Below are 17,253 nucleotides of genomic sequence, written 5' to 3' on the forward strand. Positions count from 1 at the left end.
TACAATTAAGTGGGTGTGTTAAGAACGTTTTTTTTGTTGCCACAGCAGCATGATTTGAACAATTCTCATGAAATTGGGCATTCATTTACCATGTTCAGTTTTCTGTTGTTTCATCAAGTTTCATATAGATCCATAAAGGAGGAAGGAGAGGCTAAGTTAAGAGGGTGGGGGGCAATCAAGTTTTCATGTGCCTAAAAATGTTCGTCAGATTTACACTTAAACAGGCAAAGGCAGTTCTCTAAGTAAAGTTCTAGTTTCATGTCAAGTTTCGTGTATGACCATTTTGTGTTTATTTCTGCAGTGGAGAGCTAAGATTCCTATAGGAGCTAGAATGGAAAACTCTGCATGCCAAATCCTTACTTGGTGAATATCATGCAGATTCATCAAATGGTACCAGAGTTATTGTGGTGCTCGCCACAATGCATAGATTCCAGGCAGCCCACTCTCACACATGTGGTTCTTGGCCAACCACAGGAGTAGCACACTATATACGTTTTTCTATTTGTTTACAGGATTAATGAATCCTATGTTGAAGTAAAAACTTCTGAAGCCCAGGATGATTTGAGATATGCAAATTCATCAGAGGAATTATGAATCCCAAGATAAAAAAGATTGCATTTCTTATATTTTACTGCCAAAGGGATCCATTTGGGACCCTCCTCCTGAGTTTGATGGCCAAGGTGTACTCGACCTAGTGACCCCTTATATCTTTTTTCTTTCCATTTTCCCATCACCTTGCTTGGTGTATGTAGTTGGGTACGAGTGCCTGCAACTGAATTTGTTATGTAATGACCACCAATGTGGAACACAGCAGATTGCTGAATTTGCAGCCAGATTAGTGCATCCACACTGTTTGAGAGGAGAAAAAAGGTTCCTTGTCCAATAATGGGCCTTTATTTGATGAGCTATATTCACCAATCCTTTTTAGATTTACAAATCTGTTGCAGATCTGCCAATTAATGGTCCATATTTGAAAAAGTAACTACTATGACACCAACGTTTTTCAAGGAAAAATGATTGCTTATAAACATTTTGTGGGATGTTCCCAACATAATTATGAAACCCTCAGATAAGGGAGCTAATGTTGTTAACTGGGATGTAGCACATATTGAAAGGAAGCAAATAAACTGTTGAATAAATCAGCCTTTTATGAACACACACCCCATAAGTACATATGAAAAAATAGTTGTTATTTATTTTAACCTCCTATGAGATAGGAAGGAGTAGGGATTGCTCAGCTTTGATGAATACAGCTTTCTTAAGATGGACGTACTGTAATTCCGTGTTTTAGCAGTATTCCGGAAATACAGAAAAATAAGTCCAACCCTCCAGGCAAATCGAAGGTAGACTAAAATTATTACTTATTCGAAAATACATCCCTTTAATTAGACCATGTCCTATTGCCATTTGTGTTGATCATGCTTTCATGGAAAAGCACAGATATATCTTGTTTTACAGAAAATCAATAACATTAAGCTTGCTGCTTAATCTAATAGGAGTTGTTTCATGTTCAACATGATTTAGGCAGATATTTGTGTGGGCGTTTCATTACAGGGAGACCCATTAATCAATGAGACCAAATATCTAAGTATTTAAACATGATTCATTTCTGTCTCAACAACAATATATTCTTGTTCGGAGATAAACGGTAACCTTTAGACTACAGCTATGGGCACCCGCTTCATCCTCAGTAGTGCAAACATCTCTAGGAGGAGTTGATAAAACTAGGTAGGCGTCACCTCTGCACAAGAAAATATGAATAATTGCATTGTGTGATAGTATCAATATATTGATGACCTGATCATTTCTTGGAACAGAAACATCAGAGAAGCCAAAAATTAATTGATGTATTGAAACAATGATATAAATCTCAAATTCACTAAAAACACCAAATTGAATTTTTTGGACATTGGGATCTTGATTCAGAACAGTAGATTAATTATCAAGCTATACCACAAGGAAACTGTAGGAAATATACTTGATTGCCTATGTCATGATCCCACAAAACTGAAATGGATCATGCCGTATGGAAGCTCCTGAAAGCTAAATGTAACTACAGCAGCAACGTTCTCTACACAGAGGAAGAATAGAGGATCGTGACTAAGCTCCAAAAGACATTATCCAACTGATATTCGAAAACAGCCTCTAGAAAAGCCCACTCCATGACTAAAGAGCAATTATTGTAGCAACACACAGGACAGAAACAGCACCTGTGCTAAAGAACCACTCACAATGTTGAATCAAAGATGATCCACCAATGGCCTAACAGTAGAGTACTGGTCATTAACTCAACATATGCCTTTTGATGGCAAGTATAGAGCTATTGATAAGAAGTATCTATTTTGATCTTCTTGTTATTCTGCAGTGAAATGAATTTGGATCTATATATTTTGGTGGACATCTTCCTGTCACCATCACAATCGCTCTAACTGCATCTAAGATCATTTGTTTGGAATAGGGAAGTTTGGAGTGAGAAATGGTAAAGACTGAGGAGATATTGAATGTAGAACATAGTTTCTGTTTGATGTGATGCTTGGGAGGTTGAACTAGAGAGTTGTAAATGACCAGTAGGCACCTTGGGCTACAAGATAGGCTGTTTGGTAGTCAGACCAGTTAAGGAACTTACTGCCTCTCTCACTATACCCTATCCAGAATCTTGTTAATTGTGCCAAAAAAATTATAAGATAGTCAAATAGGAAGTACTCTGGAAGTGACGTTCACAAGTGGTGTGATCAAGATTTTTAGAGTTTAGGCTGTGTCCAAATAAAGTGAATATATTTGTGGGACGAGGAGTCTAGCAGGTCTGATTTTTAAAAGGTTATTTGTTCATTCTATTTGATTGATCCTCTGAGAGCCTTATAAAACCAAATACAAAGGAATTTGATGTATTTAGATTGCCAATGTAGACCTGTATCTCCAATCCAGGAAGGTAGGCACTATGAATTTAGAGTTTGGACTTCGTAACCTCAGAAATTGGAGAATTTGTGATGAAATGTATTAAAGCTGTGATTGTGCACTACAGATCTTAACAGCTCAGTTAATAGAAGAAAAGTTCAGAATATTGTAACAGCCTGAAACGGCATTAGTCTTCCTACAGGAAACCTAAATCAGTCTCTGGAAAGCCCTTCCTTTGTGTTCTGGCTGGGTTGACGATGCAGATTGCTAAAGTACAGCTACCAAAAAGATTGCTGTCATTGCCCTGATCTCAAATCTTGGCTTAAAGTCATTACTTAAGAGCAAGACAATGAAGCATGCAGCTTGTCACTAGACTCAAAAACAAAAACACATTTTGCGCTTTAATGTCTACGCACTAAGGGAACACATAGGGCCTCATTACGAGTGTGGCAGTCAGAGAACCGCCACACTCTTGGCGACAGTTGAACCGCCGCACTCCAGGCGGTCTGACTGGCACATTACAGCCGTGGCGGGCGGACCGGTCTGTAGACCACCATCCCTGCCAGGAACATTGGGCCAGATGTAGAAAGATTCCAAATTGCGATTTGCAATTTGCGAGTCCCTGCGACTCGCAAATTGCAAGTCGCAATTTGGAATGCAGAAATGTGTCTCAGACACCTTCTGCAACTCGCTATGGGGTCGCAAAGACCCACCTCATAAATATTTATGAGGTGGGTCGCAGTTTGCGACCCCATAGCGAGTCTAGGCACTCACGGGGATGGTGGCCTGCTGGAGACAGCAGACCACCATCTCCGTGACTGCTTTTAAATAAAGCAGTTTTTTTTTTTCTCTTTGCAGCCTGTTTTCCTTAAAGGAAAACGAGCTGCAAATAGAAAAAAATACCGAAACCTTTTGTTTCGTTTTTTTTCAGAGTAGGCAGTGGTCCATAGGATGAAAAAATAATTTTGTGAGCATTTACAAAGGGGAAGGGGTCCCCACGGGACCCCTTCCCCTTTGCGAATGAGTTACCATCCACTTCAAGTGGATGGTAACTGCGTGTTGATTTGCGACCGCTTTCGCGGTCACAAATCAACTTAAATCGCGGTGCGAGTCGCAAATAGGAAGGGAACACCCCTTCCTATTTGCGAGTCGGAAACACATTTTGCGAGTCGGTTCCGACTCGCAAAATGTGTTTCTGCATCGCTTGAGGGCTTTTGCACCTCGCAAACTGCGTTTTTCGCCGTTTGCGAGGTGCAAAAGCCTACCTACATCTGGCCCATTGTTCCTAGCAGCGGTCTGAGTTGTACTCGGCAACGGCGGCACTAAACTCAGCACCACCATGCTGATTACAACTCAGCTTTCCGCCAGCCTTTCCACGGCAGTCACCCCGCCATGGAAAGGCTGGCAGCAAGCCATTGCCAGGGGCCACAGGGGGAGCCCTGCACTGCCTATGGCATTGGCAGTGTAGAGCCCCCCCTGCCCAGCACCATCAGAATGAACACTGTCTGCTTTGCAGACAGTGCGCACTCCGATGGTGCTGGTGTGCTATGGTATTGGACTCAGCTCTCGAGTCCAATGCCATAGCACTGTTCCTGCCAGTCAGCCCGGTGGGAATGGTGTAATACAATGTTCCTGCCGGTCAGCATGACTGGATCATTGTAATACGCTGGGGGGGGGGTTGGTGCCACTGGTATGATGGTGGAGGCCTACCTGCGAGTTTGGCGGTTGGCTAGTCCGACTGCCAAACTCGTAATGACCCCCATAGGGTCTGGTTTACAATTCTGAGGACAGCTTTCTCCTTCCGATTGGATATAATGTACATGTAATACGATGGACAGGGTATCCCTTCCCTCAAATTGTAAATTATGCCCATTTTTATTTAACTAGGCTTCACCATACTTGCTGCCTCACAGCTTGGAGTGTTTTTCCCAAATAGATACTGCCAGGCGTAAAAGATTGGTCAAAATTATATACATTACCAACTGGTGTAGACAAGAAGATACTGAACCTGATCTCTTTTGCATTTGAGTTTTGCACCTATGTGGTACCATGCCCTGGAAAGTTACAGCATTTTGGTTAAACAATCTTTTTTGGCCAGAAGGAAGATCTTAGAACATTGGAAAACTGAATAGGGGGACCACTAATAAGCAGTGGCAAGACATTTCAAAGCTTTGCATAACCAGAATATAGATGCCCTGAATTTCCAGGACATTGACAGGGTGGTTACAAACCAGTATGTGGTGGTCAGCAGAAAAAACTACAAAGATACAAGTCTAAATATTTCAATGCTTTGAATACTAAGCTCAGAATGAATGAAAAGCTGAGAATTCATATTGAAAAAAATTAATATTCATAGTACAGCTGTTCAGTTTCAGCCTTAGTGTAACCAGCGCTTGCCGTTATTGGTGTAAGTAGCAGCTCAGGCCATGATGCCATATCGTCTGTCAGATGACATAGACATTTATAATGTGCAACACAGTTAATGAATGTGCAACACTGTTAATGAACGTGCAGTGTGAAAAGTAAATGAATTAACAAGTTATTTGTACTTAGACTTTCTTAAAGAAGTTGTCAATGCAAGTAGTAGTTTACTGAAATCACATTCTTTCTTTTGCATGTATTGTTTACTTTCGAGGCTATATAAGTCATATTTACATATTGATATTTTCTCTTTTCCTTTCTTAAAAATCATATTAGCCACATTGGAAGAATCAGAAACAATCGTCCAATCTTACTCTCTTCCGGAAGTAGAGATAACTCATCAGTGAATGCACCAGTGGTTAGTTACATCTTATTTCAAAGATGTTTAATTAAACTGTGTAGAGTAAATGTCAGTACTAAATAATTTACTCTGTGGGAACTCATGATATGCATCGTGGGCCCAGTTTACTACGATGTTACCAGGAGTAAGTGTAACATTTCTGTAGTATGGGAGATAACCTTTACTCCGCAGTCACAACAACGACCTGCCTTTACAAGGCAGTCACTACCCCGACTGTGATGTTACCACACGTTCCTTTAACCTGCAAGTCATTACAATGACTTGCTTTAGGTGGGTCATTGTTGGACTGGTGTTGGATTCTTGAGTCCATCATCTTCCCTACTGTTGTGCAGACTGGAGTTGCAACGACTTGCGTGGTAAAGGAATGCATGGTAACATCGCAGTCAGGATAGTGGCTATGTTGTAAAGGCATGCAGGGTAAATGCATGCGGGCTTCCATTATAAAACCCTATAGTACGCATGGCTCACGTCTGAATTGCAGAGTTTACTAATTCAGAATGGAATCTGGTGTAATACAAAGTTAGGTCAGAGCAAAATGTTTGGGAATGTGTCCTGACTATTATAGTTTCCAAAAATATGACTATATCTCTAAAATAATTGATATTAGATGTGCTTTGGTTAAGTTTTATTTTTATGGACTAAAAATAGTGTACATATTTGAGGTTCCTGTCATTTAGACCTTTTACTAACTCACAGAAGGATCTAACTAAGCACAATAGTAGTGTACTTTATTTGAGTATTTCTGTACTACTGAGTGAGGCTTACTGTAATGGAGATTCCTTTCTAAAGTTATTCTCTTGCATTCTTTTCTTGGGATGTTAGAAAAATTGAGTCTAATTCAATAAATAAAGCAAGACCAAAATGACAAAATTCCAATCAGCAGAACCGGAGTTATACATTTTTCAAGAATAAACTGTAAAATATCACCTAAAAGCAGAAAGCACCAACCACAGCTATCTGATTGCGCTGGACTCGGTCAAAGTTAAAAGTTCAGACCGACTGCAATGGAGTGCGGGTTAAGTCCCAGATTAATCCAGCTGAAGTTTTGCCTTCGCACGTATTGTGCCAAGAGTCCTGTTTGCATTAGAGTAGGTGGAAGGGAGCAAGGAGTGTGTTGTGGCTGGGTTGTCAGGGTGGCAGGTAGAGTAGGCCTAGTGTCATGGAGGGGGCGGGTTGGAGCTTCATGATGGCAGTCATCTGTGGGCAATCAATGCTTGCTGTGTGACGAGGCAGGCATCTGCTTGTGCTGAATTTCAGTGTGAGCAGCACTGTTCTGTGCGAACTCCCCCTTTTACAGATGTGAATAGCCCAAAAGCTTAATTTGAAGAGCCCATGCACCACACCAAGGATCCAGGACTTGAGAGGCACCACTAGGAGGTCAGGAACTTACTGCAGCTGGGTCCAGGAGCTGGTAGGGGAGGCTCTTATGTCCCTTGCATCATTGTGGGTTTCTCTGTTTAAGATGAAGTTGCATGTCCAGTTCTTCTTCCCCAGGGAAGAGACCAGCAGACAGCAGGGCAGAAGTTCCTTTAGAGCAATGGCAGTTCTTGTAGAAGTACAGCAGTCCTTCTTCCTGGCAGAGCTTTCACAGGTCCAGAAGTGTACTGAAGAGTTGGTGTCTGAGGTCTTACTTGTATATCCTGGTGCTTTGCTTCTGGATGGTGCTAAAAGCTTCAAGACACTAGCTTTGAAGTGCATGGAATTCCCTGCCTCCTTTGCCTTGGCTCCATGCTGACTAAAGTGGCACTGCAGGGCCATTAAGCCATTTATGTGAAGGCAGAGTACAGGCTATTTATTTGTAAGTGGGGCTGTAACTCAGCTCCGCCCCATTCTTCCTTCAGAGGGCCCATCCAGGCACACCTAATCCCTCTATTGTGTAAGTATCAGTTACACACAGCCATGTGACCCATGCCAGGCTATAGGCACTGTGAGAAATTAGGTTCTTGGTTGACTGGGGTGTGAACCGGGGTCAAGTAACAGCCACAATCCCTTGCAGGGTGAACCACAAAAAGTCACTAATGTAACTAGTGCTTAACACTGGGTAACTTGGCAAAAAGAGCAGTCAGCCTACACGTAGAGGCAATGTGCACGTACTTATGCAGTACACAACCAACAGCACAGTGAAAACACAACACAATACAAAACCCAGACAAATGTAGGCAAATAGAGAAAATTCCAATAAAGTATTTGACACCAAAACCATCAAAATCCAATTAGTAGAACCGGAGATATGATTTTTTAAAGTTTAAGGTTCAAAATAGCAAGTCATCAGTTTTATAAAATTGCCACCTGGGCACCTTTAGCACCTCGACCAAGGGTGGAGGAGCGAATAGTGACCTCTTGGGGGTACAAGACTCTGAAGCTGAGTCGAGGTGCAGGTTTATTATAGTGGGAGCCGGTTAGATAGCTGTGTCTCAGAACAAGAGACCAGCTAAACTAGCCTTTGAAGTCACTTCTGGAGTCCTGGGTGCAAGTGGTGATACAGGGCTGTACAGCAGGGCAGTCCTTTGAAAGTCCCAAGCAGGCTCCGGGCAGCAAAACAGTTTTGGTGTCCTGCACCTAGAGGTTGGGATACGTTTACTGAAAGGTTCTCTGAAGTTTCAGGAATTTCCTGCCTTCCCTGCCGTGGACCCTAGCTGGCTGCACTGACTATACAGGGTTGTTAAGCATATTGTGTGGTGGCAGAGCCCAGCCTATTCAGTTGCAAGTTGAGCTGTGCTTAGCTAGCTCCGCCCGCCATCATGTCAGTTAGTAGCGATTCATCTCTGCTAATTACCCTATTGTGTGACTGTCTAGGGTGCATCCACAAAGTCCCAGCTGTCAGTTATACACAGTCATGTGGCTCAAGGCAGGTTACAGGCACGGAGGGCTGAGGGCAGGAAAATGTCAACTTTCTATAAGTGGCATTTTCAAACCTGTAATAATAAATCTGACTTTGCCATTTAAGTGTTTTTTTTTTATTATAAGAGCATAGATACCAAACATTAGATATCTACTTTCTCTAGTTTAGAAATTACAACTTATTAATTTTAATAAGCAATCCCCAAAGTTACCGTATGGCAGGGGCAGGCCTCTCAGTAGTGAGAAAACAAATCTAGGAGTTTTTTCACTACTGGGACTTGTCAAATTAAATGTAAATGTCCTACATTTTTATTACATAGTGCCCTGCTCTACAGGCTACCCAGGGCCTGCCTTAGGGGTGACTTACATGTAATAAAAGGGGAGTGTAAGGCTTGACTAGCGTTTAAAATGCCATGTGGACATGGTAGTTGGACACTGCCTTCAGACTGCAATGGCAGGCCTGGGACAAGTTTTAAGGTGCTACTTAAGTGGGTGGCACAATAAGGGCTGTAGGCCCACTTGTAGCCTTTAATGTACAGGCCCTGGGTGTACGGTATACCACTCTACAAGGGACTTGTATGCAAATTAAATATGTCAATCAGGTATATGCCAATCAAACCATGTTTTAAGGAGAAAGCACATGTTCTTTAGCACTGGTTAGCAGTGGTAAAGTGAACAGAGTCATAGGGCCTATCTAGCAAAAATTAGGAGGACGAAGGCAAAAGGTTTGTGGGTGAGACTGTAGAGAGGGCCATTTCCAACAGACACCAACGCAGAAAACTGTCAGCTTTCTAAAAGTGGTATTTTTATAATTGTGATAAGAAACAGCCTTTACCATTAAATAGGCACACCACCACGATTCTAAAGACACCAAATATGAGATAGCACCCAGCTCCTTATTGGAGATCCTAGCATATTAAATGTAATAAGGAAACCTCAATGTTATCCTATATGAGGGGTAGCCATCACAGTAGTGTAAACAAATTTAAAAGTATATGCCCGGCCTTTTATTTACACAACACCCTGCCCTATGGGCTACCTAGGGCCAAACATAGGGTTTACATATGTAACACTAGTGGAGTTTAAGGTTTGACAAGGGGGCTTTATTGCCAAGTCTACGTGGCAGTTTAAAACTCCATTCAGGCTGCAATGGCAGGCCTGGGACATGTTTAAAGTCCTACTTAAGTGTATGGCACAATCAGTGCTGCAGACTCACTAGTAAAATTTAATTTACAGGCCCTAGGTATATGATATACCACTCTACAATGGACTTAGAAATAAATTAAATATGTTAATTGGGTATAAGCTAATTGCACTATGTTTGAGAGAGAGAGCACAAGCACTTTTAGCACTGGTTAGCAGTGATTACATGCACAGATTCCCAAGGTAAAAAAAATAATTCAGCTAAAATAGGAACAAGATAAAACATCTGGAGGTGACCCTGCAGAGAGAGTCAGGTCCAACATGCTCCTAGGTATAGTCTTACAGGGCTAACAAGTGAAATTGATAGGCAGTAGGTGTGGTGGTCGTACTCATGAGAATAGCATTATAGTATGGTTCCTCTCAATCTCAAGTCCAATATGACAGAGTTCCCTGGATGCAACAAACTTCAAGCTGGATGATATCCCAGAGATTCACTTAGAAGCGGTCATCTTAATATCGGGCCATGATCTGCCCTCATATTCTATCCCATCATTCAAATTTTTCAACACTGTTCAGAAAACAAGCATTTAGTACATACTACGGAAAAGATACTTTCTTTTTCACTGCCTCACTCAAACAGCTATGCACATCAACCAGCATTTAAAAATTCAAAATGAAAATTAGGAACATGAGAGTACTTCTGCAAAGCAAAATGTTGCAGAACAAGTCTATTCAAAGCCTAAAGGAATACATACCAGAGATGAACAAGCTATCCAGGGCCCTTGACTTCACCAAATCTTAATATCACACAGGCTCTAGTCTGACAGTTTTCACATACCAGTAACAACCTACTCTCGCAGACACGCTCACTTATCGACTACCCATCCTTTTGAGCTACTGGCATTGTTGCACAGTTCTTGAAACTTAATACTACAAAGGAACACACAGCTGTACTACTTACTCTTCCTCCACCATCTTCTCAAACAACCGCCGCATCCAAATCATATTTATTTACATTCTCACATTTTAAGGCAACATCCCCATCTAAACCTATCACAATATTTAAATCCCATCCTGTGCACCAGCTAACCTATTTATCTCTTGGACTGTCCATCATCTAGCCCTTAATAAGATTACTTTTTAAAATATATATTTTTTTTTATTTTACAGATCAGAACAGCACAACAAATTGTACAGTAAAGCCGGAAAAGTTTTCGTTGGCACTTTTTAGAATACCGCCATACCTAAGAAACTAATATCCACGATAGTCCAGTAATCTAAAGCTCACTTATATAATGCAGAATTCCAAATGAAAAGCAATTAAGGTACGGGGGGATACCACGCAGTAAAGGTGCAAAGAGACTTTAACTCACTCCTAGGGTGTGCCCAGCATGCCCAAGGTGCTGCATCGACATGCAGTCAGCCTGGGGAAATTTTCTCGCAAGGAACCCTAGGCATCAGGGCCAGTATATTTAATTCAACATTTGCTCAGCAGAGGGGGGCCTCCCTGTTTGCCAATGCCCTCAAGTATCTCTATAATGGAGCCCAGATGTCTCTGGGCCACGACATCACCGGCATGAAGTACACTGTCAAATTATCCTGGCAATAAGCTGCATCCCGAAGCCTAGTATCTTTTTATGGTAGTGGGCGGCATCCCCAGTGGATTGCCACCCGTCGCTTTACCAGCAGCGAAAGCGCAATTAGTTTTCGTTGTTCAGATGGAAAATCTTTCACAAACCCGAGCAGTGCAATCTGGGCGTGCACTCTAATGGGGGCTCATTAATGTCTCCAATAGTATCAAACACAGAATCCCAGAACTCACCCATGCCTGGGCAACCCAGGCTAGGTGTACAAAATTTATGTAAGGTGCCAAGCATCGTGTGCAGCGCACATCCTCAAAGAGGCAGATTTTATGGAGTTCTTCCAGGGTGTGATAAAGCATGTGTAAGTATTTAAAATGTATTAGTCAAAGTCGATAGGTGAGAGAGCTCGAGCCTAGACGTAGCAGAAGTGCCACTGCTTATCAGTGATAGGGCTGTCAAGGGTAGTAGCCCATACTATTCGGGCGCTGGGGACACGTATCAGGGCATCCCTTTGCATGTCCGAGTATAATTTAGTGACGAGCTTGCACGGAGATGGGTTTGTTAGACATTTTTTGAGGACATGAAACACTGGTGGCACTGTAGGGAACGTGCTATACAGGTTATGTATTGCAGCTCTGAGTTGAAGGTACATGAGTATGTCCAGTAGGGTGGTGTCCAGGCCCTGCAGCTCTTGTTGTTGGGTAACAAAAGTCATGTCCAGGTAAATGTCGTCCATAGTGGTGGGATTTATTTCCGTAGTCAACTGTGAGTGCCAGCGTCTTGTGTGAAAGGCAGGGCAGGATGGTCAATTAATGGGACAGAGGCACTATAGAGTATATCCACCCGGGCATGCTGCTGCAGCTCATTCCACGCCCAAGCGGTGCAACCGACAGTGTTGATCAATGCACGTGGGCATTTCGGAGATTTATATAGCGCTAGGTGAAGAGGGCAAGGTGCAGCACGGATGTGTTCAGGTGCCCTGTGAGGGAGGAATTGGGAGGGGTATAGCCAGTAAAGTGCGGATTGTGCCTGTGTGCTGTAGCCGTAGAGGTCCATATCCCGCACCCCTTTCCCACCCTGTTGAGATGGTAATGTAAGAATCTCCCACATAATATGGGGTTGCTTCCCAGCCCACCCGAGAGCTATGAGGACAGAGCGAATGCAGTGGCGGAAATACTGTTGTAGAGGTAAGGGCAGGTTGATAAACAGGTATAAGAATTTAGGTAGTATAATCATTTTGGCTAGGGTGAGCCTGTCAGTGAGAGATAGTGGGAGACTTTTCCATGCTGTAACCCAATCGACCAGCCAGTCCATCAGGCGACCATAGTTGCATCACCAGAGGGTGTAAGCATCTTGACTCAGCCAGATCCCCAGATAGTTATTCAGTTCAGTTGTCCAGTGTAGGGGGAACTCCAACTTCACCTCCTAGTCTGAGCGGGAGTATTACAGATTTTGACCAGTTGATGGTGACACCAGAGAGTCCCCTGAATCTGGTTAATTCTCTAATAAGGGGATCAAGGTTCTTTTTGGGGATGATTATCATACAAAGTGATATAATCAGCATACATGGAGACCAGGACAAGAATGCCAGGCCTTGGTGAGAGTAGTGCTGACGAAGTCTAGCAGTGAGGGGCTCCATCGCAATGGCAAATATGATAGGCCCATTAAGGCGGAGGCGGGCCACAGGGTGTTCGTATAGGAGGTGAATACGTTTTATAAATCTAGAGCTGATACCAAGTCAGGCCAACTGTGCAAAAAGATAAGACCATTCCAATGAGTCAAAAGCCTTTGTGGCATCAAGAAAAATCATTGCAGCACTAAGGTTCGGTCAAAAGGTGTGTAGCAAGGCAATAAAAGTACAGATATTGTGGGCTGTGGAGTGCCCAGGGACAAACCCAGACTGATATGCCCTAACAATGAGTGGAAACAGTGGTAGCGGGCAGAGAAATTGGGCGAGGATTTTGTAATCTGTGTTAATCAGGGAGGGCGGTCTGTAGGAGTCGCATTTCAAAGTGTTCTTGCCGGGTTTAATGATTGTGATTATTAATGCTTCACTTAAGGAGGGTGGTAGCTCTCCCCTTGCCTCCGATTCTTCATGCATGGTGAGGAGGTGGAGGGGCTAGTTAAGGGGCATATTCCTTATAAAATGCAGCTGTAAGTCCATCCAAGTCTTGACCCCAGGAAATGCACTTATCACCTGCACCACGTTATTCACTGTGAAGGGTTCACCTAAACATCTATGGTGGCTGTCCTCGAGCCAGAGGAGCTGAAGCCTATCAAAGAATTAAATGAGCTCTGAGGGATTGGCCGTCTGCATGGTCTGGTACAGAGTGGAGTAATATTTAATCATTTCCCTCTCCACCGCTATCTCACCCACCGTCGCGTCCTCATCCTCGGTTTGCAATTAAGCAATATAGTACCCACCAAAGTCTTGCCCGCTCTGTCACCTTCTACGTATCGTTGGGCTCGGCTCTTACCTTGGACAAGTAAAGTGCATCCCACTCCGCGGCCTTCTCGTAATCATTTAATTTATTGGGAATGCATGCCAGAGTACTCACTCTTATCTGAGAAAAACTGTATCTCTAGTGCCCTAATCTGGGACTTGAGACACAACAGGTCATGCCACAGCATGCGCAACACCTTTACCTGTTTGGTCATACAAATGCCTCCCATAGAGTGGCGTTCGAGTTGACTGTACCCTGATTCTGTGTGAAGTATTCAATGATGCTGTATGCACCTCCTCGCAGTACACTTGATCTTGCAGTGCATTCAGGGGTAAGGGCCAATTGAACGCACGTGATCTATAGTCGGGGTCATTTGCAACAGGACAGGAGTGTTATTCGACAGGATGCGAGCCTTGTGTAGAACCTCACCTGTCCACGCATGTGTGTCTCTAGTGGTTAGCCAGAGGACTATCCATGACTACGTGAGGTGGGATGAAGTAATGCAAGTCCCCTCATCCTCACTAACATTTGGTGCCCTCCATAAGTCATTAAGGCCATAATCCTTTCTAGTGAAATGTAGAAGGGCAGCTGCCCGTAGGTGGGGAGCCTAGAGGTGCCCAATCTGTCTGCTGAAGGGTCAAGAATCACACTGAAGTCCCCGCCCCACAGTAGTCCACTGGGGCCTAGGGACTCTGCTAGTCCCCACGAAGAAATCAGGATCGTCTACTTTGGGGCCATAGTTAGAGAGGAGCTTAAGTAGGTGTCCCTGCAATGTGCCTGTCAATATCACAAAGCGGACCTGCTTGTCGCAGATTACCTTGTGCGTATGCCAAGTTAGGTCATTTTGCAGAAGTATATTGACCCCTCGTGCATAGTTCGAATAGTGTGTGTTGTATTGTTCCCCAACCCAGCTGGCCCATAAGCGACTGAGTATGCCCTCATCTAGGTGAACTTCCTGCAGGAAGCAAATGTTAGTGCCATGTCTTTGCAGGAATGCCAGGACATGACGTGGCTTACATCTCTCATTTAGGCCACGAACATTCCATGTTATGCAGAATATTGGTGTCATGTCATGTTGACCTGAAGCTGGGCTGGCAAAGCTATCGCATGTCTGCGGTTTGTGACCACACGCTGCAGCGCAGGTGTATGTGCGTTGACTGGTAATAGAAGAATAGACCATGAAGGGAAATATAGCAAAGGGAAAGAAACATTCCAACTTACTAACTCATCAACAACCCATCTCCCTACCCATTTCGGCCCCTACCAATCAGGCAGTAAGTCACCCACCCATCCACATTCTGGCATCTAGAGCATCTGCCAGGACAACTTCTGCTTGTTCGTGTACATAAACCATGCCCAGTAGTCTAAGGACGCTAAGTTCCACGTGGTTGGAGACCGCAAGTTTGCAGGCTCAGCAGTGCCGGCATCCTCGGTTGCCAGTCATGCCGCAGGGAGCGAGAGCTCACTTGTTTTAGTCATTATCATTGGAGCAGTTCTGATCCAGAGTGTCAGTATCTGTGTGCATATTCGGTTTGAGCAGAATAGTCTTAACAGATTTAGTAGCCGCCTTTGAATCTGTACGATATGTGGTCTTACCAGCATGGAAGATATGGAGTTTGGCTGGGTACAGTAGGGAATATTTTGTGTCTGTCTTAAGGAGACAGTGCTTAATCTTAAGGAGAGAGTGCTTAACTGGTAGAAAGTCTCTTCTGACTGCCTGCACTGTAGTCATAAAGTCCAGTCAGGCCTTGGAAGTTGATAGATTGCCGGTCTGTCGCAAGTCTTAGCGCAGTGTTCCTGTCCCTATAGTTTAATAGATGGGCAATTATAGGTCAGGCTAGAGTTCCAGGTAGGGGTCTCGACCCCAGGGATCTGTGCACTCTCTCTACATTCAATAAGGTGGAAAGAGGCTTCCCCAAAGACGGTGAGCAGCATTGTTTCCACGTAGTCCTCCATCCGTCCCATGTTAGTGGGCTCCAGGACACCCAAAATACTGAGATTATTGTGTCGCAAACTTGCTTCCAGGTCCTCGTTTTTGTTGTGGATCACTTCTAAAAGTTTTCCATCTGGAGCAGTTTCTAACTCGTCCAGACCCCATCATCTTTGAGTCCCAACGTGCAGCCTTCCAGCTCAGTTATGTGGTCACTGTGGCCATAAACCCATTCCTTGAGGTGGTCAGATCTGTCTGTCAGTAAGTCATGTTCAATCTATAGCGGTTAGACTGTGTTTTAATTCCAAGAACATAGTCCATAAATCTGGTACGGTTGGCGTGTTGTCCACGCTACCTGAACACAGCTGGTCATCTTCTTGGGGGAGTTTGGGCACATGGATCTTCCAGTGCTGTTCAAGCACAAGTTTCAATTGTTTTATATTGGATTTTCCCATCTAGAGAGTATGGAATGAGGGTCAGATAGGTGGTTGCAATGGGGGTGGTCCTGATCAACTTGTGAAGGTAGATGGGGGGGCGCTAGAGAGCCCACAGCAAGATGGCTGCTCTACTGGCTACGGCCCATTATCTGTCAAAATCCATGTCCTAGGTGTACATTGGACAATGAGACAATAACAGAAAGACACAGCAAGTCACGGAGCCCCTGACCAAGCCACTGTGGTGTGCCGTGGTGAAAAGATGAGTGACACACAGTGAAACTGGTGCCCAGCTGGAAGCAAGATCCTGGAATAAGATGTCTGTGCCATTGAAGGGTCGCAACTGGATATTGGGAAGAATCATCTCAGAATCAGGAACCCGCATCGTCGGTGGCTCCCTTCCTTGTTCAGACCGAGGAAAAGACAGTGTGGGGAAGCTGCGCGTGCTGCGTCAGGGGCACCGACCTTCATGCCCTGCAACGCACTGGATCTGGAATTGCTCCACAGGCCCCTGATGTACTGTAGAATTACGGTCTACTCACGAAACAAGACGCTGGATGAGCAGGTGGGTGCCGGGTGGCCGAGCGGCGACTGGGAAAATAGCTTTGCCAGTTACAGCAGTGAGCGAGGTGGCCCGCGAGGGAAGGCAAATCTCCGGATGGTCATGGTGAGGTTGGGAGGCCCCAAGGACCACAGTGCAGGCCGGCTGCCCTCCACCCCACCTCCCCCAAGTGAAGCATAACAGGGGCACCAGGGGAGTCAAAGGACTGCGCTTAGTGCATTGTGGAAGGGCAGACATAGGGGATTTGCTCCTACCAGCGATCTCAGTACCCTACATATATATATCAATTATGATTGCTGCCCTCATCCCTAATTTAAGTGGAGCAGCACAAGGGCATTATACTATTAAGTGACCAGGAAATATAAGAGGCCTGCTACCACACATTTAACTCGGGCCACAGAGACTGGCCTTCAAATCAATTAGCGCTAAACACTTAACCTGCCCCCCGGCCTTGAAATGGGGAAGACAGACAAAATTCAACAGCACCTGCCCCCTGAACCTAGACAAAGTGCAAGGAATCCCCCTGACTCCAAAAAGGAACTAGCAAGAGAGTCTCAGACTGGCATGGAACTTTCCTTGGAAAATACTTTGTTGACGATACAACAGAGCTTGCAGTCAATTGAAAGCAAAATTGATGCC

The 17,253-nt window shown here is 44.1% G+C and overlaps 1 protein-coding gene across 1 annotated transcript in view; it reads left to right on the forward strand.

The window, feature by feature from the left end:
* Window positions 1-17,253, forward strand: part of LOC138253708 (uncharacterized) — a 309,351-nt gene that overhangs the window by 99,125 nt on the left and 192,973 nt on the right. Inside the window, exon 4 of the mRNA XM_069205800.1 lies at window positions 5,593-5,674. Coding sequence (XP_069061901.1) covers window positions 5,593-5,674 — 82 coding nt within the window. The remainder of the gene's footprint in view (window positions 1-5,592; window positions 5,675-17,253) is intronic.

Source organism: Pleurodeles waltl, chromosome 1_2 (genome assembly GCF_031143425.1).
Source record: "Pleurodeles waltl isolate 20211129_DDA chromosome 1_2, aPleWal1.hap1.20221129, whole genome shotgun sequence".
Classification (NCBI taxonomy): Eukaryota; Metazoa; Chordata; class Amphibia; order Caudata; family Salamandridae; genus Pleurodeles; species Pleurodeles waltl.